Source organism: Bombina bombina, chromosome 8 (genome assembly GCF_027579735.1).
Source record: "Bombina bombina isolate aBomBom1 chromosome 8, aBomBom1.pri, whole genome shotgun sequence".
NCBI lineage: Eukaryota > Metazoa > Chordata > Amphibia > Anura > Bombinatoridae > Bombina > Bombina bombina.
The window spans coordinates 113663788-113689154 of NC_069506.1; the positions used below are offsets into that span (position 1 = coordinate 113663788).

General features: G+C 38.2%; 1 protein-coding gene across 1 annotated transcript in view; it reads left to right on the forward strand.

Moving 5' to 3' along the window:
* ACAP3 (ArfGAP with coiled-coil, ankyrin repeat and PH domains 3) overlaps positions 1 to 25367 on the forward strand; it is a 302744-nt gene that overhangs the window by 119040 nt on the left and 158337 nt on the right. Inside the window, 1 exon segment of the mRNA XM_053690978.1 lies at positions 17204 to 17262. Within this exon segment, the coding sequence (XP_053546953.1) occupies positions 17204 to 17262 (59 nt within the window).

The following is a 25367-nucleotide window of genomic DNA, read 5'->3' on the forward strand; positions in this document are numbered from 1 at the left end:
AGTATAGGTGGTTTTCAACAAGCAAAATCAGCCTTTTTAAATTACAAATAAAGGTAATGGATTATTTTGTACATTATTAATACACTCGAGCATATTGAATAGATAATTAGGAACACATTAAAGGGGAGAAAAAAATACAGTATAACGTCTTTAAATAAAACAAAAACTCATACTGTGTTGCACTAAATCATCAAACTCCGTAACTACACAAAGTGTCAACTCTCTAATAAATAAAAGATCTGTTTTGGGCAAAAATACTGAAAAAATTAAATCTGAACATAGCTGGTAGGAACAATAGACTGCTCACATATTTGTTTATGAACCAATTTGAGGGGAATTTTGGCTGAGCCGTTTCCCCCATAGATTGGGGGAATTTAGAGTAAAATCAACTTCCCAATAATTTTTCATTGCTGCTTGTTCATTTATCAGAAACATTTTGTTATTTTTTAGTCTTTGAAAAAGTTACAATAATAAAAACAAAATGCAACAACAATAAAAACAAAACACAAAGACCAAGGACTTCTATAGATAATAAATGATGCAAATTTAAAGGAAACGTAAACTCATAGTTGTATGCCATATAAAGGGCTAGATTACAAGTGACACGCTATTTCGCACTTTCGTTCGCTAGTGCGCGCGAGTAAACACCACCAGAAGTCAAGATTTAACATGTGTGGGTTTGCACACGTATTACAAGCTGAGCGTAAATTGTTTGTGCGCAAACGAAAGCTGATGTGCACTAATTTCAGGACTTTGGATATCGTGACCGATGTAATGTCTTTTCCCCATAGTCTTCAATGGTGTGCAAAAACTGGGGAAAAACAAACACTTATTACTCACATACTACCCAACATGAATTAGACCGACTGCGCTAACTCAAAGGTAGTTATGAATATTTCACATTGGAGACAATGTTCTATTTATTTTCACACACACACACCTATCTATCTATCTATCTATCTATCTATCTATCTATCTATCTATCTATCTATCTATCTATCTATATATATACTGTATATATATATATATATATATAAATATATATCTATTTAAAAATACATAGAACATTTTCCCCTATGTGAAGAACATTGAAATGTAAAATATTTACACTCATACACAAGGGCACGATACTTTAATATTGCACTCGCTAACGTTAGCGTGACACTTTTAATCTAGCCAAAAATGTTTCATTATATATAATTAAAAACAATTGCAGTGCTTTATTATTTATTTTGCCTGTTTATTGTGTCCTCTGCCCCCAGAGAAGCGTGAGCACCTTCCATGGAATGCAGAACCCTGACATCCTACATACTTTACAATGATTGGTCAGTAGGTATTGGAGCTTGTTTATATCTGTCCCTAATTGGACATAGCAAAGGAAGTAAGATAATATTTAAGAGGCCTTTCAAGGGGTGTATTCCGGGTCTGCAAAAAAATACATATTTTGCTAACAGTTGTAAATGCTTTTAAAACATGAATTTTGCCTGCAGATATTTTGTAATGATGTGAATCATTTCTGATGCTGAAATAAAATTAAAAAAATACTTCAAAGTCCTTTTAACTTTGTTTACCCACAAATGTCAAACAGAAGTATAAATAAATAACAACATATACTCAATATGATACATAAATATTAGCTTTTCTCTCATGGGAAGGCAGCATCAGATGTGTGTGTGTGTAGCCACTTATCACCAGCATGGTACCAATAGTGAATTTCTGTTCCTGAGCCTACCTTAGTATGATGTTCAACAAAAGATACCAAAAGAGCAAAGTCAATATAAAAATAGAAGTAAACTGGTGGCTACACAATATGCCTCTTGTCACTGGCTCATCAAATGTGTTCATTTTGCTCCCAGTTAGTGCATTGTTGCTTTGGAGATGATTTTAACTATATGTTAAACCCCTTTGGAGGTGTTAAACTCATAGTTATGTACATTAAAACCATTTTCTCCAACATAGGTGTGTCCGGTCCACGGCGTCATCCTTACTTGTGGGATATTCTCTTCCCCAACAGGAAATGGCAAAGAGCCCAGCAAAGCTGGTCACATGATCCCTCCTAGGCTCCGCCTACCCCAGTCATTCTCTTTGCCGTTGTACAGGCAACATCTCCACGGAGATGGCTTAGAGTTTTTTAGTGTTTAACTGTAGTTTTTATTATTCAATCAAGAGTTTGTTATTTTGAAATAGTGCTGGTATGTACTATTTACTCAGAAACAGAAAAGAGATGAAGATTTCTGTTTGTATGAGGAAAATGATTTTAGCAACCGTCACTAAAATCCATGGCTGTTCCACACAGGACTGTTGAGAGCAATTAACTTCAGTTGGGGGAACAGTGAGCAGTCTCTTGCTGCTTGAGGTATGACACATTCTAACAAGACAATGTAATGCTGGAAGCTGTCATTTTCCCTCTGGGATCCGGTAAGCCATGTTTATTACGATTGTAAATAAGGGCTTCAAAAAGGGCTTATTAAGACTGTAGACTTTTTTTGGGCTAAATCGATTGATTATTAACACATATTTAGCCTTGAGGAATCATTTTATCTGGGTATTTTGATATAATAATATCGGCAGGCACTGTTTTAGACACCTTATTCTTTAGGGGCTTTCCCAAAGCATAGACAGAGCCTCATTTTCGCGCCGGTGTTGCGCACTTGTTTTTGAGAGGCATGGCATGCAGTCGCATGTGAGAGGAGCTCTGATACTTAGAAAAGACTTTCTGAAGGCGTCATTTGGTATCGTATTCCCCTTGGGGCTTGGTTGGGTCTCAGCAAAGCAGATACCAGGGACTGTAAAGGGGTTAAAGTTCAAAACGGCTCCGGTTCCGTTATTTTAAGGGTTAAAGCTTCCAAATTTGGTGTGCAATACTTTTAAAGCTTTAAGACACTGTGGTGAAAATTTGGTAAATTTTGAACAATTCCTTCATGTTTTTTCGCATTTGCAGTAATAAAGTGTGTTCAGTTTAAAATTTAAAGTGACAGTAACGGTTTTATTTTAAAACGTTTTTTGTACTTGTTATCAAGTTTATGCCTGTTTAACATGTCTGAACTACCAGATAGACTGTGTTCTGAATGTGGGGAAGCCAGAATTCCTATTCATTTAAATAAATGTGATTTATGTGACAATGACAATGATGCCCAAGATGATTCCTCAAGTGAGGGGGGAGTAAGCATGGTACTGCATCATTCCCTCCTTCGTCTACACGAGTCTTGCCCACTCAGGAGGCCCCTAGTACATCTAGCGCGCCAATACTCCTTACTATGCAACAATTAACGGCTGTAATGGATAATTCTGTCAAAAACATTTTAGCCAAAATGAACACTTATCAGCGTAAGCGTGACTGCTCTGTTTTAGATACTGAAGAGCATGACGACGCTGATATTAATATTTCTGAAGGGCCCCTAACTCAGTCTGATGGGGCCAGGGAGGTTTTGTCTGAGGGAGAAATTACTGATTCAGGGAACATTTCTCAACAAGCTGAACCTGATGTGATTGCATTTAAATTTAAGTTGGAACATCTCCGCATTCTGCTTAAGGAGGTATTATCCACTCTGGATGATTGTGACAAGTTGGTCATCCCAGAGAAACTATGTAAAATGGACAAGTTCCTAGAGGTGCCGGGGCTCCCAGAAGCTTTTCCTATACCCAAGCGGGTGGCGGACATTGTTAATAAAGAATGGGAAAGGCCCGGTATTCCTTTCGTCCCTCCCCCCATATTTAAAAAATTGTTTCCTATGGTCGACCCCAGAAAGGACTTATGGCAGACAGTCCCCAAGGTCGAGGGAGCGGTTTCCACTTTAAACAAACGCACCACTATACCCATAGAGGATAGTTGTGCTTTCAAAGATCCTATGGATAAAAAATTAGAAGGTTTGCTTAAAAAGATGTTTGTTCAGCAGGGTTACCTTCTACAACCAATTTCATGCATTGTCCCTGTCGCTACAGCCGCATGTTTCTGGTTCGATGAGCTGATAAAGGCGGTCGACAGTGATTCTCCTCCTTATGAGGAGATTATGGACAGAATCAATGCTCTCAAATTGGCTAATTCTTTCACCCTAGACGCCACTTTGCAATTGGCTAGGTTAGCGGCTAAGAATTCTGGGTTTGCTATTGTGGCGCGCAGAGCGCTTTGGTTGAAATCTTGGTCGGCTGATGCGTCTTCCAAGAACAAGCTACTTAACATTCCTTTCAAGGGGAAAACGCTGTTTGGCCCTGACTTGAAAGAGATTATCTCGGATATCACTGGGGGTAAGGGCCACGCCCTTCCTCAGGATCGGCCTTTCAAGGCAAAAAATAAACCTAATTTTCGTCCCTTTCGTAGAAACGGACCAGCCCAAAGTGCTACGTCCTCTAAGCAAGAGGGTAATACTTCTCAAGCCAAGCCAGCTTGGAGACCAATGCAAGGCTGGAACAAGGGAAAGCAGGCCAAGAAACCTGCCACTGCTACAAAGACAGCATGAAATGTTGGCCCCCGATCCGGGACCGGATCTGGTGGGGGGCAGACTCTCTCCCTTCGCTCAGGCTTGGGCAAGAGATGTTCTGGATCCTTGGGCGCTAGAAATAGTCTCCCAAGGTTATCTTCTGGAATTCAAGGGACTTCCCCCAAGGGGGAGGTTCCACAGGTCTCAGTTGTCTTCAGACCACATAAAAAGACAGGCATTCTTACATTGTGTAGAAGACCTGTTAAAAATGGGAGTGATTCATCCCGTTCCATTAAGAGAACAAGGGATGGGGTTCTACTCCAATCTGTTTATAGTTCCCAAAAAAGAGGGAACGTTCAGACCAATCTTAGATCTCAAGATCTTAAACAAGTTTCTCAAGGTTCCATCGTTCAAGATGGAAACCATTCGAACTATTCTTCCTTCCATCCAGGAAGGTCAATTCATGACCACGGTGGATTTAAAGGATGCGTATCTACATATTCCTATCCACAAGGAACACCATCGGTTCCTGAGGTTCGCATTCCTGGACAAACATTACCAGTTCGTGGCGCTTCCTTTCGGATTAGCCACTGCTCCAAGGATTTTCACAAAGGTACTAGGGTCCCTTCTAGCTGTGCTAAGACCAAGGGGCATTGCTGTAGTACCTTACTTGGACGACATTCTGATTCAAGCGTCGTCCCTTCCTCAAGCAAAGGCTCACACGGACATTGTCCTGGCCTTTCTCAGATCTCACGGATGGAAAGTGAACGTGGAAAAGAGTTCTCTATCTCCGTCAACAAGGGTTCCCTTCTTGGGAACAATAATAGACTCCTTAGAAATGAGGATTTTTCTGACAGAGGCCAGAAAAACAAAACTTCTAGACTCTTGTCGGATACTCCATTCCGTTCCTCTTCCTTCCATAGCTCAGTGCATGGAAGTGATCGGGTTGATGGTAGCGGCAATGGACATAGTTCCTTTTGCACGCATTCATCTAAGACCATTACAACTGTGCATGCTCAGTCAGTGGAATGGGGACTATACAGACTTGTCTCCGAAGATACAAGTAAATCAGAGGACCAGAGACTCACTCCGTTGGTGGCTGTCCCTGGACAACCTGTCACGAGGGATGACATTCCGCAGACCAGAGTGGGTCATTGTCACGACCGACGCCAGTCTGATGGGCTGGGGCGCGGTCTGGGGATCCCTGAAAGCTCAGGGTCTTTGGTCTCGGGAAGAATCTCTTCTACCGATAAATATTCTGGAACTGAGAGCGATATTCAATGCTCTCAAGGCTTGGCCTCAGCTAGCGAGGGCCAAGTTCATACGGTTTCAATCAGACAACATGACAACTGTTGCGTACATCAACCATCAGGGGGGAACAAGGAGTTCCCTGGCGATGGAAGAAGTGACCAAAATCATTCTATGGGCGGAGTCTCACTCCTGCCACCTGTCTGCTATCCACATCCCAGGAGTGGAAAATTGGGAAGCGGATTTTCTGAGTCGTCAGACATTGCATCCGGGGGAGTGGGAACTCCATCCGGAAATCTTTGCCCAAGTCACTCAGCTGTGGGGCATTCCAGACATGGATCTGATGGCCTCTCGTCAGAACTTCAAAGTTCCTTGCTACGGGTCCAGATCCAGGGATCCCAAGGCGGCTCTAGTGGATGCACTAGTAGCACCTTGGACCTTCAAACTAGCTTATGTGTTCCCGCCGTTTCCTCTCATCCCCAGGCTGGTAGCCAGGATCAATCAGGAGAGGGCGTCGGTGATCTTGATAGCTCCTGCGTGGCCACGCAGGACTTGGTACGCAGATCTGGTGAATATGTCATCGGCTCCTCCTTGGAAGCTACCTTTGAGACGAGACCTTCTTGTTCAGGGTCCGTTCGAACATCAGAATCTGGTTTCACTCCAGCTGACTGCTTGGAGATTGAACGCTTGATCTTATCGAAGCGAGGATTCTCAGATTCTGTTATCGATACTCTTGTTCAGGCCAGAAAGCCTGTAACTAGAAAGATTTACCACAAAATTTGGAAAAAATATATCTGTTGGTGTGAATCTAAAGGATTCCCTTGGGACAAGGTTAAGATTCCTAGGATTCTATCCTTCCTTCAAGAAGGATTGGAAAAAGGATTATCTGCAAGTTCCCTGAAGGGACAGATTTCTGCCTTGTCTGTGTTACTTCACAAAAAGCTGGCCGCTGTGCCAGATGTTCAAGCCTTTGTTCAGGCTCTGGTTAGAATTAAGCCTGTTTACAAACCTTTGACTCCTCCTTGGAGTCTCAATTTAGTTCTTTCAGTTCTTCAGGGGGTTCCGTTTGAACCCTTGCATTCCGTTGATATTAAGTTATTATCTTGGAAAGTTTTGTTTTTAGTTGCAATTTCTTCTGCTAGAAGAGTTTCAGAATTATCTGCTCTGCAGTGTTCTCCTCCTTATCTGGTGTTCCATGCAGATAAGGTGGTTTTACGTACTAAACCTGGTTTTCTTCCAAAAGTTGTTTCTAACAAAAACATTAACCAGGAGATTATCGTACCTTCTCTGTGTCCGAAACCAGTTTCAAAGAAGGAACGTTTGTTGCACAATTTGGATGTTGTTCGCGCTCTAAAATTCTATTTAGATGCTACAAAGGATTTTAGACAAACATCTTCCTTGTTTGTTGTTTATTCCGGTAAAAGGAGAGGTCAAAAAGCAACTTCTACCTCTCTCTCTTTTTGGATTAAAAGCATCATCAGATTGGCTTACGAGACTGCCGGACGGCAGCCTCCCGAAAGAATCACAGCTCATTCCACTAGGGCTGTGGCTTCCACATGGGCCTTCAAGAACGAGGCTTCTGTTGATCAGATATGTAGGGCAGCGACTTGGTCTTCACTGCACACTTTTACCAAATTTTACAAGTTTGATACTTTTGCTTCTTCTGAGGCTATTTTTGGGAGAAAGGTTTTGCAAGCCGTGGTGCCTTCCATTTAGGTGACCTGATTTGCTCCCTCCCTTCATCCGTGTCCTAAAGCTTTGGTATTGGTTCCCACAAGTAAGGATGACGCCGTGGACCGGACACACCTATGTTGGAGAAAACAGAATTTATGTTTACCTGATAAATTACTTTCTCCAACGGTGTGTCCGGTCCACGGCCCGCCCTGGTTTTTTTAATCAGGTCTGATAATTTATTTTCTTTAACTACAGTCACCACGGTACCATATGGTTTCTCCTATGCAAATATTCCTCCTTAACGTCGGTCGAATGACTGGGGTAGGCGGAGCCTAGGAGGGATCATGTGACCAGCTTTGCTGGGCTCTTTGCCATTTCCTGTTGGGGAAGAGAATATCCCACAAGTAAGGATGACGCCGTGGACCGGACACACCGTTGGAGAAAGTAATTTATCAGGTAAACATAAATTCTGTTTTTTTTCCTTTCTTTTTTGATTTATATTTTTTATTAAAGGTCATTACATATAAATGCCCACAACGGACAGAAGGGCAAACAATAAGGCATCTATTATCTTCCAAGGCATGATTAAACATAGACAAACTTGCAAAGAGAAACAGAAAAAAAAAAGATGCTAACATTCGAGATTTAGATACATTATATCATAGTTTACAAACATTTTCATGCCAACAAAAAGAAAAAATGAAAACAATATTTAATGAAATGCAATGAAGTCACAACCAATCTGATGATTAATTATCTTAGCTAAACAAATTTTGCACAGTATTATCTGTTAAAGAAATAATTGATAGTTGCCAATTCTTACTTTTAAAGGATTACTTTCTGTTATAATTTTTAAGCTAAACAACTAACATATTAAAGTTAATAAACATTAATTAAAACCTACTGACCTATATTTTCTCCAAAATGAAGTTTCATAACGTTCTAAAAGTTATATTTTTTATTCGCCGATGATGTCACATTATCCTGCCCACTATTTTCAGCACTGCATGTTCAAAATACTTAAACCAATAACTTTGTGTTTAAAGCACCATTTTGAAACCTAGGTATTGTAAACGGATTGGTACAGAGCAAAGGATACCCATGGAGTGGGTTTGGAAAACAATTAAATTTGCAGACAAGATTTCTGATATACGGTAGAGATATGTTAATGAAATGCTATTGATAAAAAGCGTATTTGAGGTAGTTAGTTAGTAACATGCATAGAAAATATTTACTTACAGTGGCCCTTTAATCACTTCTTAACCCTTAGTAGTTCTATAATTTGACCTTAATTTTATTTGAAAATTTGGAACCGCCATAGATTTGTTTATCAGATTCCGAGTTTGAGGGAATTAAGGGAGGAAGGACCTTGGGGGAAAAAAAAAAAAAAAAAGGATCAGAAACTTAGCCCTGCTTATCTTATGTCACCTTTTCTAAAGGTGTTAACAGCTGGGTCTGACTATTAGGATTTTTATATAATCTGATCAAATCTATCCACTTTGTATAAATTTAGTCTGTTGTATTTCTGAGTTATTTGTATTGTCAAACTGTTCAATTGTAAATTGTAGGAAAAACTTAGCCTTGCTTATCTTATGTCACCTTTTCTAAGGGTGTTAACAGCTGGATCTGGCTATTGGGATTTTTATATAATCTAATAAAATCTATCCACTTTGTTATAAATTTAGTTTGTTGTGTTTCTGAGTTATTTGTATTATCAAACTGTTCAATTATATATTGTGTTTGCAGAAGAAAAATTAGATTATTTATGGTAGGCACTCTTTTCTTCTTCCAATTCTTAAGGGTGAGATATCTCCCACCCATAATTGCTGTATTAATGAAATCTCTATTGATAGTTTTATCACGTGTATCTAATAAAAAGATTATATGATGAAGCTCTATTATACAATTTGTGGATATCACTTTAGATATCCAGAATTGTACACGTTTCCAAAATTGTATAATTTTTGAACAACTCCAAAACATGTGGACCAGGTCAGCCTCAGGCGAACAACAACGGGGGCATAAATTTGAGACTTGGTGTGCCCATTTATTCTAGCTGGTGTGATATATGATCTATATAATAGGTTTACATGTATTTCTCGCCAGTTTGCAGAAAGTGTAGCCTCATCTAACACAGTTACACTTTTTTTTTTCCTTTCATGATTCAGAAAGAGCATGTGATTTTAAACAAAAGATAATTCCCAGTTGTGCATTGCTGCTCCTTAAACAAGGGAACCAAGAGAATGAAGCAAATTATATAATTTAAGTAGATTGAAAAGTTTAATATTGTATGCTCTATCTGAATCTTAATTAAAAATTTTGGGTTTCATGTTCCTTTAAATGTTTTGAAATCTTATATTTTACACTTCCTTGATATTGAATTTGTTTTGCTTATCTTCTATTTGTTTTCTGTGATTTTATTCTGCTCATCATCACGTGCATAAGTAGATCACACGGACACATTTCACAAAAAAGTAGTTCCTGTCTTACTAAAGTTTGTTCATCCCCATAATCATCATAGTAGGAATGTGACGCTAATTTTAATAAAAAGAAAAAATGGACAGGAATAATAATAATAAAAAAAGCTTACGCATAAATATTTAATTTAAAAGGTCTTTTACAAAGGGTTTTCTTTATTATTTATAGGTGTAACATCTATTAAATATTTATTATTGTAAGGCATAATATTAATTCATGTTTCTAGAATATTGTAATAGCAATTAATAAGGCACTTCTAAAAACATGACCCATAGTTTAATATTTCTTTAATGTGTTTTACAAGAATTCTTTAGCACAAATTCATATAGAGGTACTGGGAGTATCAAAAGAAACAGTTTTATTAGAGCTGCCATAATTGTCCTTTTAAAACAAAATAAAAAAATTGTTACAAAGCGTTAAAGGGACATTAAAGTCAAAATTAAACTTTCATTATTCAGATAGAGCATGTAATTTTAAATAACTTTTCAATTTACTTCCATTAAAAAAAAGTGCAGTCTTTTTATATTTAAACTTTTTGAGTCACCAGCTCATACTGAGCATGTGCAAGAATTCACAGAATAAGCATATATGCATTTGTGATTGGCTGATGGCTGTCACATGCTACGTATATGCATTTGTGATTGGCTGATGGCTGTCACGTGGTACAGGGGGAGTGGAAATAGACATAACTTTTAAAATTGTCAGAAAAAAATCTACTATTCATTTGAAGTTCAGACTAAGTCCTATTGCATTGTCTTGTTATCTTGCATTTGTTGATGGTGCAAATCTACTGTGATGACTGGTCCTTTAACATTGGTGAGGAGGGGGGGTTCTCAATGTTTTTTTTAATAAAGCTGCAAACTGGGTGTAAGTTTTATCTTTGATTTCATTACAGTTTTTAGAGTAGGTAGTATTGATATGGATTATTTTTTTTAAAGCTCTCCAGCGAATGCAGTGCAATATAATAAAAGTCTTAGCGCATGTATGATTATACATCCGGAGCAGATAAACCCCGGTCTGATGAGTTTACGGACTTGAGGTTTACTGGTGAACAAGAAACAAGAGGTTATAGTTTGTTTTGGACAAACAAAGGACCATTAAATATTGTAGATTTGCATAATCAAGAGATACATAATAAAACACAATGCAATAACACTTACTTTGCCATTTAAATGAGTCATTAGTTTTTTTTCTGAAAAATGTCAATGGTTCTTTTGATTTCCTTGTCCCCTGTGTCATGTGACAGCTATCAGCCAATCACAGACTCACATACATGTATAATGTAAACACTTGCACATGCTCAGTAGGAGGGAGCTGATGGGTCAGAAAGGGTGTATACTAAAAGACTGATCACAAACTGATAATGGAGATAAAACGGAAATGTAAATAAATAATTAAATAATGTTCTATCTAAATCATGAAAGTGTCATTATAGTGTCCTGTACATACTTTTAAAAGCCAGTGAGCTTATGGGACATTCTAGTGAACAAGATACAGGCTGTAATTTATTACATGTCATTTTTGCATTACTGACCATATGTAAGAAATTAATTTACATGGTGCTCTGTACAATGATTTTGAAGATGTTAGATCGAAACTACCCTAATAAAAATCTCCCCTGCAACAGGATTGCACACATTCTGCACCTGCTGCACCAATGGTAGTTCCGCCCCTGTGGCCAGTGATTGGCATATTGTGCAATGGCCACTCCTAATTGGCTTACGGGTCATGTTTTAGTCATGAGCTTTAATGTTTGCAGCTCCCAGACAGTGCTTTACCTGTAAGTTTAACCCCTTTGTGGACGTAAAAGGGTCATTCTAATGCAAAATTATATGCTATGATTAGTTAGAGTATTTCATTTTTGCATTCCTGCGCCTAGCTATGTATTTAACCCACAAGGTAAAGTCCCGCTCACGTAGGGACGTCTCAAGACATTAAGCTTTCTAGGTCCAATAATTAAATGACTTCCCCTACTCTTTGTTTGCTGCAGTCTCAAATCAGCCATAGTCATCCGTGTCAATGAATAAAGTGTAACAGATTAACGTTTTACATAAGAGTATGCTGATCCTCAGCTGAGGGACTCAATAGAAGAGTAATTCCTCATAAACAAACATTATTAGCCAGAATACGCTCTCCTTTCGTGCCACCCCTATTAAATGTTGCCTGGGTCCCGTAGTCCCACTTGGTCCAATTATAGAGCCGGCCCTGTGCTCAAGAGCAGCAGTTATCTGGGCCAATAATGTAAAAAGGCACTGCTGTGACATATTCCAGCTGTCTGTGCTTTGGTGCCAGTCTTGGTATCGCTGGATGTAGCCATTGGGTTTGCAGTGTGGCAAAGTCATTGCAGGAGCTGGGGATTCTAAGCACAGAAAGATCTGTGCGGATTTGTGCTGAGCATTGGGCTATTATATACTGGATGACTATTTCCTGATTATACTTAAAGGGACAGTCAAGTCCAAAAAAAGTTTCATGTCTCAAATAGGGCATGTCATTTTAAACAGCTTTCCAATTTACTTTTATCACCAATTTTGCTTTGTTCTCTTGGTATTCTTAGTTGAAAGCTAAACCTAGGAAGGCTGATATGATAATTTCTAAGCCGTTGAAGGCCACCTCTTGTCACATGCTTTTTTATTTGCTTTTCACAACAGGGGAGAGCTAGTTCATGTCATCCATATAGATAACATTGTGGTCACGCCCCTGGGCTTGTGGCAGACACTGCACTAATTGGCTAAAATGAAAGTCAATAGATAATAAATAAAATGTCATGTGATCAGGGGGCTGTCAGAAGATGCTTAGATAAAAGGTAATCACAGAGGTAAAAAGTGTATTAATATAACAGTGTCTTTTCAAACAACAAAAATTCTTGTGTTGTCCCTTTTAATGGACAGTTCTATTTACTGAGTTTTACTTTTTGGCAAAACAAATGTACCTAAGCTCTAAGCGATGTCTTTTTTTTTTTGTGAGTATGAATTTGACTTCTTAAATCTTAGGGCTAGATTTATTATTCTCTGGACAGAAAATGTTTACAGGCAGGGAACCTGTCTGCTCTGGATGGTCATAAGTGTGTTGCATTTGCTGCTCACATAATTTACCATTGGATAAGCAGACTTTCATATACTGCCCCTGCTGTGCTCTTATACAACCAGTCATCTGTCAGTAGGGCTTGTAAATCACACGTTGATAGAGAGGTTTGGAAGCAGCGATTGATCTTAAAATGAAGGTCAAGTCCGCCTCTCTAGTTAACAGTATCCTAAGTAACTTTTGAAAATAGTATAATGTTCATTCATCAGTTTTTCTAAAATTATGCATGTCGTTTGTTTTTTTAATTTTTATTTACCGTCCGTATTGCTGCAATTGTCCGCCCGACATTTATCCATTTTTGATTGACATATTTTCAGAAATTCCTAACCAATTGCTTTACTTCCCCCGTGGCGTCCTGCCCCTTTTTACCCGCGTCATCATTCAGTATTGCGCATGCGTGTAACTGCGTGTGTGTCGTCCTAGTTGTCATGCTCGTTCACGATTTGCGCATGCGTATTAGCCGGTCTTTCGGAATTAGAGTCTCAGTCACTACTGATCGCAATAGAACAAAGCAGGGAAAATTAGACTGTCGTTTCGATTCTTCAAAACAGGTAAATACTGTGACTACAATATAACACTGCTCCGGAATGAACAAAGCGATGGACTGAAATTTTTTACGCATGCGCCAATGAAGATATAATACGCATGCGCATATCGAAGCCGGTGTTGTGCACGAGCTTTGAAGAGACGCTTCAGCTTCTTCTTACGCTCGCTATGTCATTAGAGAAAAATAAGGAAGTGGACCGGGGGAGGAGTAACAGTAAGAAAACTCGGTATAATATATATCTAAATTTCTATAAATTCATATATTTTTTTTTTTTTTAAAACTTAGCGACTGTGATATTTAGAGGTTAATGTTTAAAGGGGTGCTGAGCAGTGAGGTAAAATTGAACTTCACTTTAATACTGCTGTTTCTTAAAGTAATAATAAAGGCAAAATGAAGCTTAAATTGATTGGATAGATTACTACATTTTAAACAACTTTCTAATTTACTTCTATTTTCATTTTTGCTTACTTCTCTTGGTATCCTTTGTTAAAGAGTAAAGGCTAGCTCAGAAGCGTTCACGTGTCTCAAAGGGATACTGAACCCAATTTTTTTTCTTTCATGATTCAGACAGAGCATGCAATTTTAAGCAACTTTCTAATTTACTCCTATTATTAATTATTTCTTCGTTCTCTTGGCTAAAATGTAGCCACCAGTCAGCAAGCGCTCATAAGCTTACATTCCTGCTTTTTCAAATAAAGATACCAAGAGAACGAAGAAAAATTAATAATAGGAGTAAATTAGAAAGTTGCTTAAAGTGAATGTAAAGTTGAATGAATGAGTGCCCGGTTTTTACAAATATTATTAAAAACAGAGGCACTTTCATTCATTAAACTTTACATTTATATTGAAAAAAAAAAAAAAAAATACTTATCTTTTCTTTAGGAAACCCAGACCCCAACCCTCTGCCCGCAGCTCCTCTGTACTTAGCACTTCAATGATGAAACCGACTTCCTCCAATAACGGCGTGGCCTCACGAGATGGGTACTCTGGGGTGCACGCCATGATTGGACGAAGCCGGTTTCGTAATTGCTGAGGTAAGTCCAGAGGAGCTGCGGGCGGAGGATTGAGGTTCGTGTTTGCTAAAGAAAAGGTAATAATTTTTAAAAAAAACGCTTCGTTTAATGAATGAAATTGCCCCTGTTTTTTAATAGTATTTTTAAAAACCGGGCACTTCATTCAACTTTACATTCACTTTAAATCTGCATACACTATCTGAATCGTGAAAGAATAATTTGGGTTCAGTATCCCTTTAAGCCAGGTGTATCAAGCTCAATGAATCTGGGGGCCACTGGCCAAATTTTCTTCTCCCATGGGGGCCGCTTGAACTGAGTTAATGCTCCAGAACTGGAAATTACATTTACCCAAGTAGTAGTGGACGGGTGGGAGTTGTAGCCCACAATTGACATACACAATTGCCTATTTTTATCTTGAATGCCAAGTGAAGTGATCATTCTGAAACTGTATAACAACAGAAAAGTGATATTTATGCAAACAGTGCATGGTGGGAGTCTACACTGGAAGCTTGTCTTTATATTTATCCTGTGAGTGCCTCTATAGAACATCAACTAGTTACAACTCTTAGAACCTGAAAAAAATAGGTTCACCAGGAACTCCGGGTTTGTGACCGCTGTGTGTGTCCATTCAAAAGTCACTAAGGACACAGAAAAAAACAGGATCGCTATACTCTAACCAAACCACATTGACGGACGCTTGCAACCACTCGAGCATAGTGTTCTAGTCGGCTTGTGAACGTTTGTTCTGTTTGGTTGGAGGATAGCGACCCTGGCTCTTTCTGTGTCCTTAGTGACTTTTGAGTGGACACATACAGCGGTCACAGACCCGGCGTTCCTGCTTCCCTCTGGTGGATTACACTTTGTGGACGTATGCAGAGGTGAGCATTAAAGACGTCTCTGCAGATACAGACACTCTAGGAGAGCTGTGCCGTCTACATATTGATGTGCTGCTTCCATACCTCATATGTTTGAGGGTACAGAGTGCGAGTGCGTTTTTATTGTGTGCCATTAAAAGGTGTTTTTATGCTACACTTAGATCAGTTTTTTTGCGCTCTTGTTTTCTCTCTTTTTTGCTTTTTTCATGATTCAGTACTTCTGTTATCTCATCTCATTTGTTTAGTTCATTTGGTATCCTTTGTTGAAAAGTTTACCCAGTTAGAGCAGCACTGCACTACTGGGAGCTGTTAATTGGTGGCTGCACAAATGTTTTTTGTTTTGTTTTTTGTAACTGGCTCAGCCCATGTGTGCAGCTTGCTCCCTATAGTGCATTGCTGCTTCTTTAACAAAGGATACCAAGAGAATGAAGAAAATGTAATAACAGAGGTAAATTGGAAATTTGTTTAAATTGCATGCTCTTTTTGAATCATGAAAGAAAAATTCTGAGTTCTGTGCATGTGCATTTGGTTCTTTCGTTAAGGTTCCGAATGCTAAAGTATATATATAATTTGGCTCTTTTCGGAGCCGGATTGATTCTTGTGTAAGATCACTACATTAAGATCTGGATTTGCTACCCAGCTCCATAAAGAGCCGAATAGCAGTACTCCATTTCTGTATATATATAATCACTTGTGTACTAATACTGAACATATCATGTGTATTAGTGCTCCAAAACTAAGCTGATTATATTAATGTTATCTGACATAGTACAGCATGTCACTTTTGCTTCAGAATATCCCTTTAACGGTTTGTTTACACATTCAATGTAGCATGTGACAACACATAGGGGTTGATTTATCAAAGTTTTCGCAAGCCTTTCGACCCACTACGGCTGCAGGTTCTTACAAGAGAACCTACACGCCGTATTTAACAAGCAAGGGTCATCAGACTGCTGCTTCTCTAATCTTTTGCCATCTCTAAAGTGGCGAAATATAATCTCCCTGGTCTAGTCCGACCGGGGAGACTGACAGCTCCTGACCGCACGTGATTGGCTGTGCGCGGGCAGGCAGCGGGCTTGCAGGCAAGCGCAAAATAGCGCTCATGTGCAAGACTGAATTCCGCCAGAGGAATTCTGCCTGCCAGAGGCGAGCTGCGGCAAACAGGGGCACATATGTACGCCCCTATCCGCCTCAGCTTGATAAATAAAAGCCTTCATGTTTGGTTCCTTAAAAATGCAAAAGTTAAAAAGATGTTATTTTATAGAGACTGTACGTAAGGATCTAATATCACAATGTATTTAAAGGGCCATGAAACCCACATTTTTTCTTTCATGATTTAGAAAGAGAATGTAATTTTAAACATCTTTCTAATTTACTTATATTATCTAATTTGCTTTATTCTCTTGATATTCTTTGCTGAAAAGCATATCTAGATATGCTCAGTAGCTGCTGATTGGTTGCTGCACATAGAAGCCTTGTGTGATTGGCTCACCATGTGCATTGCTTTTTCTTCAACTAAGGATATCTAAAAAATGAAGCAAAATAAATAATAGAAGTAAATTGTAATGTTGTTTAAATTTCTAGTCTCTATCTGAATCATGAAAGAAAGATTTTGGGTTTAGTGGCCCTTTAACGTGTGTTTTAGATGTATTAGTTTGAATGTATTCTGCCATAGTAAACACAAAATCCTTTACAACATTTTATACATAGTTGGGCCTCTAAAGCTACCATAGCACGTGTTTATTGTGAGGTTCTATCATGTATTATACAGAATCCTTACTTCACGTGCTAGATTAGTGTAACAGTGAAATAAAGAATTGTTAGACCAATGCTCCATTTTCCCTAATCTTTTTTTTCTTTCACTTTCAGATACTTTTTGATCAAGCACAACGGTCGGTGCGACAACAGCTGCATGTCTTTGTCAAGGAGTAAGTTTTATTTCCTGCATCTGCTACTGTTATCAACCTTTGCAGACGAAACTGTTGGGGCCAGATTACAAGTGGAGCAGTATTTAACGCTCCCGCTCGCACACTAACTCCGCTAGAAGCAAGCTTTTTGGGGCTCGACTAGTAGCGCTCGTATAACAAGCTGGAAGTAAACTGTTTTTGCACGAGCGCTAACTCGATGCGCACAAAAAGCCGAACATAAGATATCGCAATCATGTTTAAAAATATCCCCCCCCCCCATAGAAATCAATGAAGCAAAAAAAGTGGGGAAAACCTAACACCCTACTCGCACACAAACCTGATGCACTAACCAGACATGAAAATATTAATATTTCACATTCCAATGTTCTTCACATAGCAGAATATGTTCTATTGATTTATAAATACATTTCTCATGTAATTGGCAAGAGTCCATGAGCTAGTGACATATGGGATATACAATCCTACCAGGAGGGGCAAAGTTTCCCAAACCTCAAAATGCCTATAAATACACCCCTCACCACACCCACAATTCAGTTTTACAAACTTTACCTCCTATGGAGGTGGTGAAGTAAGTTTGTGCTAAGATTTCTACGTTGATATGCGCTCCGCAGCATTGTTGAAGCCCGATTCCTCTCAGAGTACAGCGAATGTCAGAGGGACGTAAAGGGAGTATCACTTATTTGAATACAATGATTTCCCTAACGGGGGTCTATTTCATAGGTTCTCTGTTATCGGTCGTAGAGATTCATCTCCTACCTCCCTTTTCAGATCGACGATATACTCTCAATTTTCCATTACCTCTACTAATAACTGTTTTAGTACTGGTTTGGCTATCTGCTATATGTGGATGGGTGTCTTTTGGTAAGTATGTTTTTTTTATTACTTAAGACACCTCAGCTATGGTTTGGCACTTTATGCATTTATATAAAGTTCTAAATATATGTATTGTACTTATATTTGCCATGAGTCAGGTTCATGTATTTCCTTCAGCAGACTGTCAGTTTCATATTTGGGGAATTTAAACATTTTAAGAAATGTATTTCTTACCTGGGGTTTAGTCTTTTTTTCAATTGACTACTTCTTGCTATTGCGGGTATTAGGCCCGCGGGTGTGCCAAATGCTAAACTTTATTGTGTCATTCTTGGCGCGAATTTTTTTTTGGCGCGGAAAAAGACGTTTATGACGCAACTTCGTCATTTCCGGCGTCATACGTGACGCCAAGACCTTTCATACGGCGGCTTCATTAGTGACGCGAGTGTGTCATTTCCGGTTATTTTTGGCGCCAAAAAAGTTTACGTTATGTTGTGCGTCATACTTGGCGCCAAATTTTTTTCATTATTTCAATACCCCATTGATGTTTGTCTCTTGCTTTTTTCTCTATCAGAGGCCTATGCTTTTGCATTTTTTCTTATTCCTGAAACTGTCATATAAGGAAATAGATAATTTTGCTTTATATGTTGTTTTTTCTCTTACATTGAGCAAGATGTCCCAATCTGATCCTGCCTCAGAAGTTTCTGCTGGAACATTACTGCCTGACATTGGTTCTACCAAAGCTAAGTGCATTTGTTGTAAAAGTGTAGACATTATTCCACCAAATGTCATTTGTAATAGTTGTCATGATAAACTTTTACATGCAGATAGTGTTTCCATCAGTAATAGTACATTGCCAGTTGCAGTTCCTTCAACTTCTAATGTACATGATATACCTGTAAATTTTAAAGAATTTGTATCTGATTCTATTCTGAAGGCTTTGTCTGCATTTCCACCTTCTAATAAACGTAAAAGGTCTTTTAAAACTTCTCATTTAGCTGATGAAATTTCAAATGACCAGCAACATAATAATTTATCCTCTTCTGATGAGGATCTATCTGATTCAGAAGATCCTTCCTCAGACATTGACACTGACAAATCTACTTATTTATTTAAAATAGAGTATATGCGTTCTTTATTAAAAGAAGTGTTAATTACTTTGGATATTGAAGTAACCAGTCCTATTGATGTTCAGTCTAATAAATGTTTAAATGCTGTTTTTAAACCTCCTGTGGTTTCCCCAGGGGTTTTTCCTATTCCTGAGGCTATTTCTGATATGATTTATAGGGAATGGAATAAACCAGGTACTTCTTTTATTCCTTCTTCAAGGTTTAAAAAATTGTATCTTTTACCAGCAAAATCTATAGAGTTTTGGGGAAAAACCCCCAAAGTTGATGGGGCTATTTCTACTTTTGCTAAACGTACCACTATTCCTATGGAAGATAGTACTTCCTTTAAGGATCCTTTAGATAGGAAGCTTGAATCCTATCTAAGGAAGGCCTATTTACATCCAGGTCATCTTCTCAGACCTGCTATTTCTTTGGCTGATGTTGCAGCTGCCTCAACTTTTTGGTTGGAGAATTTAGCGCAACGAGAATTGGATCCTGACATATCTAGCATTACTCGCTTACTGCAACATGCTAATAATTTTATTTGTGATGCCATTTTTGATATTATCAAAATTGATGTTAGATCCATCTCTTTAGCTGTATTAGCTAGAAGAGCTTTGTGGCTTAAATCTTGGAATGCTGATATGACATCTAAATCTAGATTACTATCTCTTTCTTTCCAAGGTAATAATTTATTTGGTTCTCAGTTGGATTCTATTATTTCAACTATCACTGGAGGAAAAGGAGTTTCTCTGCCTCAGGATAAAAAACCTAAGGGTAAATCTAAGGCTTCTAGGATAAAAAACCTAAGGGTAAATCTAAGGCTTCTAACCGTTTTCTTTCCTTTCGTCAGAATAAGGAACAAAAACTCAATACTCCTCCCAAGGAATCTGCTTCCAGTTGGAAGCCTTCCTCAAATTGGAATAAATCCAAGCCATTTAGGAAACCAAAGTCTGCCCCTAAGTCCGCATGAAGGTTCGGCCCTCATTCCAGCTCAGCTGGTAGGGGGCAGATTAAGGTTTTTCAAAGATTTTTGGATAAAATCTGTCCAAAATCATTGGATTCAGAGCATTGTCTCTCAGGGGTATCGAATAGGATTCAAAGTAAGACCTCCTGTGAGAAGATTTTTTCTCCCACGCATCCCTGTAAATCCAGTAAAGGCTCAGGCTTTTCTGAAGTGTGTTTCAGACCTGGAGTCTTCAGGGGTAATCATGCCAGTTCCTCCTCAGGAACAAGGTTTGGGGTTTTATTCAAACCTATTCATTGTACCAAAGAAAGAAAATTTATTCAGACCAGTTCTGGATCTGAAAATTGTGAATCGTTATGTAAGAGTACCAACTTTCAAGATGGTGACTATAAGGACTATTCTGCCTTTTGTTCAGCAAGGACATTATATGTCCACAATAGACTTGCAGGATGCATACCTTCATATTCCGATTCATCCAGATCACTATCAGTTTCTGAGATTCTCTTTTCTAGACAAGCATTACCAATTTGTTGCTCTTCCATTTGGCCTAGCAACAGCTCCAAAAATCTTTTCAAAGGTTCTGGGTGCCCTACTATCTGTAATCAGAGAACAGGGTATTGCGGTGTTTCCTTATTTGGACGATATCTTGGTACTAGCTCAGTCTTTACATACTGCAGCATCGGACGCGATCCCCTTTGCTCGTTTTCGCATAAGACCTCTACAGCTTTGCATGCTGAATCAATGGTGCAGGGATTATACAAAGATATCACAATTAATATCCTTGAATCCCAATGTACGACAATCTCTGCCATGGTGGATAGATCACCATTGTTTGGTTCAAGGGGCTTCTTTTGTTCGGCCAACCTGGACTGTGATCTCAACAGATGCTAGTCTTTCAGGTTGGGGAGCTGTTTGGGGATCTCTGACAGCACAAGGGGTTTGGAAATCTCAAGAGGCGAGATTACCAATAAATATTTTAGAACTCCGTGCAATTCTCAGGGCTCTTCAGTTTTGGCCTCTGCTAAAGAGAGAACCGTTCATTTGTTTTCAGACAGACAATATCACAACTGTGTCTTATGTCAGTCATCAGGGTGGGACTCACAGTCTTCAAGCTATGAAAGAAGTATCTCGGATACTTGCTTGGGCGGAATCCAGCTCCTGTCTAATCTCTGCGGTGCATATCCCAGGTGTAGACAATTGGGAGGCGGATTATCTCAGCCGCCAGACTTTACATCCAGGGGAGTGGTCTCTCCATCCAGATGTGTTTTCTCAGATTGTTCAGATGTGGGGTCTTCCAGAGATAGATCTCATGGCCTCTCATCTAAACAAGAAACTTCCCAGATACCTGTCCAGGTCCAGGGATGTTCAGGTGGAAGCAGTGGATGCACTGACACTTCCTTGGTGTTATCATCCTGCTTATCTTCCCGCCTCTAGTTCTCCTTCCAAGAGTGATCTCCAAAATCATCATGGAACAGTCTTTTGTGTTGCTGGTGGCTCCAGCATGGCCACACAGGTTTTGGTATGTGGATCTGGTTCGGATGTCCAGTTGCCCGCCTTGGCCACTTCCGTTACGGCCGGACCTACTATCTCAAGGTCCGTTTTTCCATCAGGATCTCAAATCATTAAATTTGAAGGTATGGAAATTGAACGCTTAGTTCTAAGTCATAGAGGTTTCTCTGACTCAGTGATTAATACTATGTTACAAGCTCGTAAATCTGTCTCTAGAAAGATTTATTATAGAGTTTGGAAGACTTACATTTCATGGTGTTCTTCTCATAAATTCTCCTGGCATTCTTTTAGAATTCCTAGAATTTTACAGTTCCTTCAGGATGGTTTGGATAAGGGTTTGTCTGCAAGTTCCTTGAAAGTTCAAATCTCCGCTCTTTCTGTTTTATTTCACAGAATGATTGCTATACTTCCTGATATTCACTGTTTTGTACAGGCTTTAGTTCGTATTAAGCCTGTCATTAAATCAATTTCTCCTCCTTGGAGTCTTAATTTGGTTCTGAAGGCTTTACAGGCTTCTCCATTTGAGTCTATGCATTCTTTGGACATTAAACTACTTTCTTGGAAAGTGTTGTTCCTTTTGGCTATCTCTTCTGCTAGAAGAGTTTTTGAGCTATCTGCTCTTTCTTGTGAGTCTCCTTTTCTGATTTTTCATCAGGATAAGGCAGTTTTGCGAACTTCTTTTCAATTTTTACCTAAGGTTGTGAATTCTAACAACGTTAATAGAGAAATTGTTGTCCCTTCCTTGTGTCCTAATCCTAAGAATTCTTTGGAAAGATCCTTACATTCTTTGGATGTGGTAAGAGCTTTGACATATTATGTGGAAGCTACTAAAGATTTCAGAAAGACTTCCAGTCTATTTGTTTTATTTTCTGGTCCTAGGAAAGGTCAGAAGGCTTCTGTTATTTCCTTGGCTTCTTGGTTGAAACTTTTGATTCATCAAGCTTATTTGGAGTCGGATCAGGCCCCGCCTCAGAGAATTACAGCTCATTCTACTAGATCAGTCTCCACTTTGTGGGCTTTTAAGAATGAAGCTTCAGTTGATCAGATTTGCAAAGCGGCGACTTGGTCCTCTTTACATACATTTACTAAATTATACCGTTTTTATGTATTTGCTTCTTCGGAAGCAGTTTTTGGTAGAAAAGTTCTTCAGGCAGCTGTTTCAGTTTGATTCTTCTGCTTTTGTTTTAAGTTTTTTTCTTTCAAGAATGAAATAAAATTATTTTTTTGGGTTGTGGATTAATTTTTTCAGCGGAATATGGCTGTTTTTATTTTATTCCCTCCCTCTCTAGTGACTCTTGAGTGGAAGACTCCACATCTTGGGTATTGATATCCCATATGTCACTAGCTCATGGACTCTTGCCAATTACATGAAATAAAACATAATTTATGTAAGAACTTACCTGATAAATTAATTTCTTTCATATTGGCAAGAGTCCATGAGGCCCACCCTTTTTATGGTGGTTATGATTTTTTGTATAAAGCACAATTATTTCCAAATTTCCTTTGTTGATGCTTTCTACTCCTTTCTTTATCACCCCACTGCTTGGCTATTCGTTAAACTGAATTGTGGATGTGGTGAGGGGTGTATTTATAGGCATTTTGAGGTTTGGGAAACTTTGCCCCTCCTGGTAGGATTGTATATCCCATATGTCACTAGCTCATGGACTCTTGCCAATATGAAAGAAATGAATTTATCAGGTAAGTTCTATGTAAGAACTTACCTGATAAATTAATTTCTTTCATATTGGCAAGAGTCCATGAGCTAGTGACATATGGGATATACATCAGATACATGTTATTTCTATATGTATCTTATGGTTTTTTGTAAAATGTATGTCTATACCTATATATCTATATGATTAGGTATTGGTTTATACAGAACTTACCTGATAAATTCATTTCTTTCATATTGGCAAGAGTCCATGAGCTAGTGACATATGGGATATACATCAGATACATGTTATTTCTATATGCATCTGATGTTTTTTGGTAAAATGTATGTCTATACCTATATATCTATATGATTAGGTATAGGTTTATACAGATGTATATTGGAATATCTATTTAATAATACTTAGAACATATTACCCTATGTGAAGAACACTGGAATGTGAAATATTTACAGTTAATACACTGTTAAACACTTTATTAAATATGAATATTGCATTAATAGGATTTTACGTTTTCATCTACTTAACTGCAAACAGCTCCAATGCACTTTTATTTATGTGTATGTATATATATATATATATATATATATATATATATATATATATATATATATATATACACACACATACGGTATGTACAGGGGCGGAACTACAGGGGTTGCAGAGGTCGCAGGTTGACCTGCCACTGCCTGCACTGATATCATGTGTGTGTGACGTGATGCTTCACTAGTGACTCTGTCTCTGACTACAGGGGTTAGTGTTTCTGTTTTACCCATTGGTGTTTATGTGTGTGTGTGTGTATGTATGTATGTATGTGACTGTGTGTGTATCAGTGTTAATTTTGACGGCAAGTTTCAATTTAGTCTTAGTTTTAGTCTTTTGACTAAAATGCCATTTTAGTTTTAGTCATATTTTAGTCATCTGAATTGTTTTAGTTTTAGTCTAGTTTTAGTCGACTGAATCTCCAATACATTTTAGTCGACTAAATCTCCAGTAGATTTTAGTCAACTAAAATCTAAGGGGTTTAGTTAAAGTGTAATGCATTATTTAAGCATTTCTCTATAATTTGCAAACTGATTACATACTCCAGGAGTAAACATAACACCTGTTAATATTTATGGTATTAAGGTTTAAACATGCAATACAGACACAGATTTAGCCGTTGTGATATGTAACATCTTTATTAAACTTAAAATTAAATAAAACCAAGTTTCATAAACAAACAGAAGTGCAACTTTAAAATATAAAAAAAAAAAACTGTATTGGCTGTATTGAACATATTACCCAATATAAAAACTTTAACAGTTCTCTGTTAATAATTAAAACAAGTATCAAGAAACTCAACACAACAAAAAGTTTCTGCAGCTAGCACAGGCACAGCATAACTTAAACCCATACTCGTGGGTTATGCTTATTTCTATAGGAAGAATCAATTGATTGTTCACAGATTCAAAAACGTTTCGGCAACAATATTAGCACCGCTCTAGAACTTCCAAACTTATTATATACTCCTGGAGTAAAGGTTTATTAACCTGTTTTCTTTTATGGTATTAAGGTTTGAACATGCAATACAGATTTAACAGATTTAACTGTTGTGGTATATAACGTGTTTATTTATCTTAAAATTTAATAAAATTAAGTTTCGTAAATTTTACAAAAGAGCAGAAATTGAATATGGATTGCATAAAATGTTTTTGTCAGCAAATTTTGATTTAGTTTTAGTCATAGTCTTTTGACTAAAATGTCATTTTAGTTTTAGTCGTATTTTATTCATTAGAATTTCTTTAGTTTTATAGTCATTTTAGTCTAGTTTTAGTCGACGAAATTAACACTGGTGTGTATTTATGCATTTGTGTGTGTTTGTTTGTACTACAGCATGGGGGGGGCGGGGGGGCCCAAACAGTGTCACTATACAGTTGACCTGCCACTGCCTGCACTGATATCATGTGTGTGTGACGTGATGCTTCACTAGTGACTCTGTCTCTGACTACAGGGGTTAGTGTTTCTGTTTTACCCATTGGTGTTTATGTGTGTGTGTGT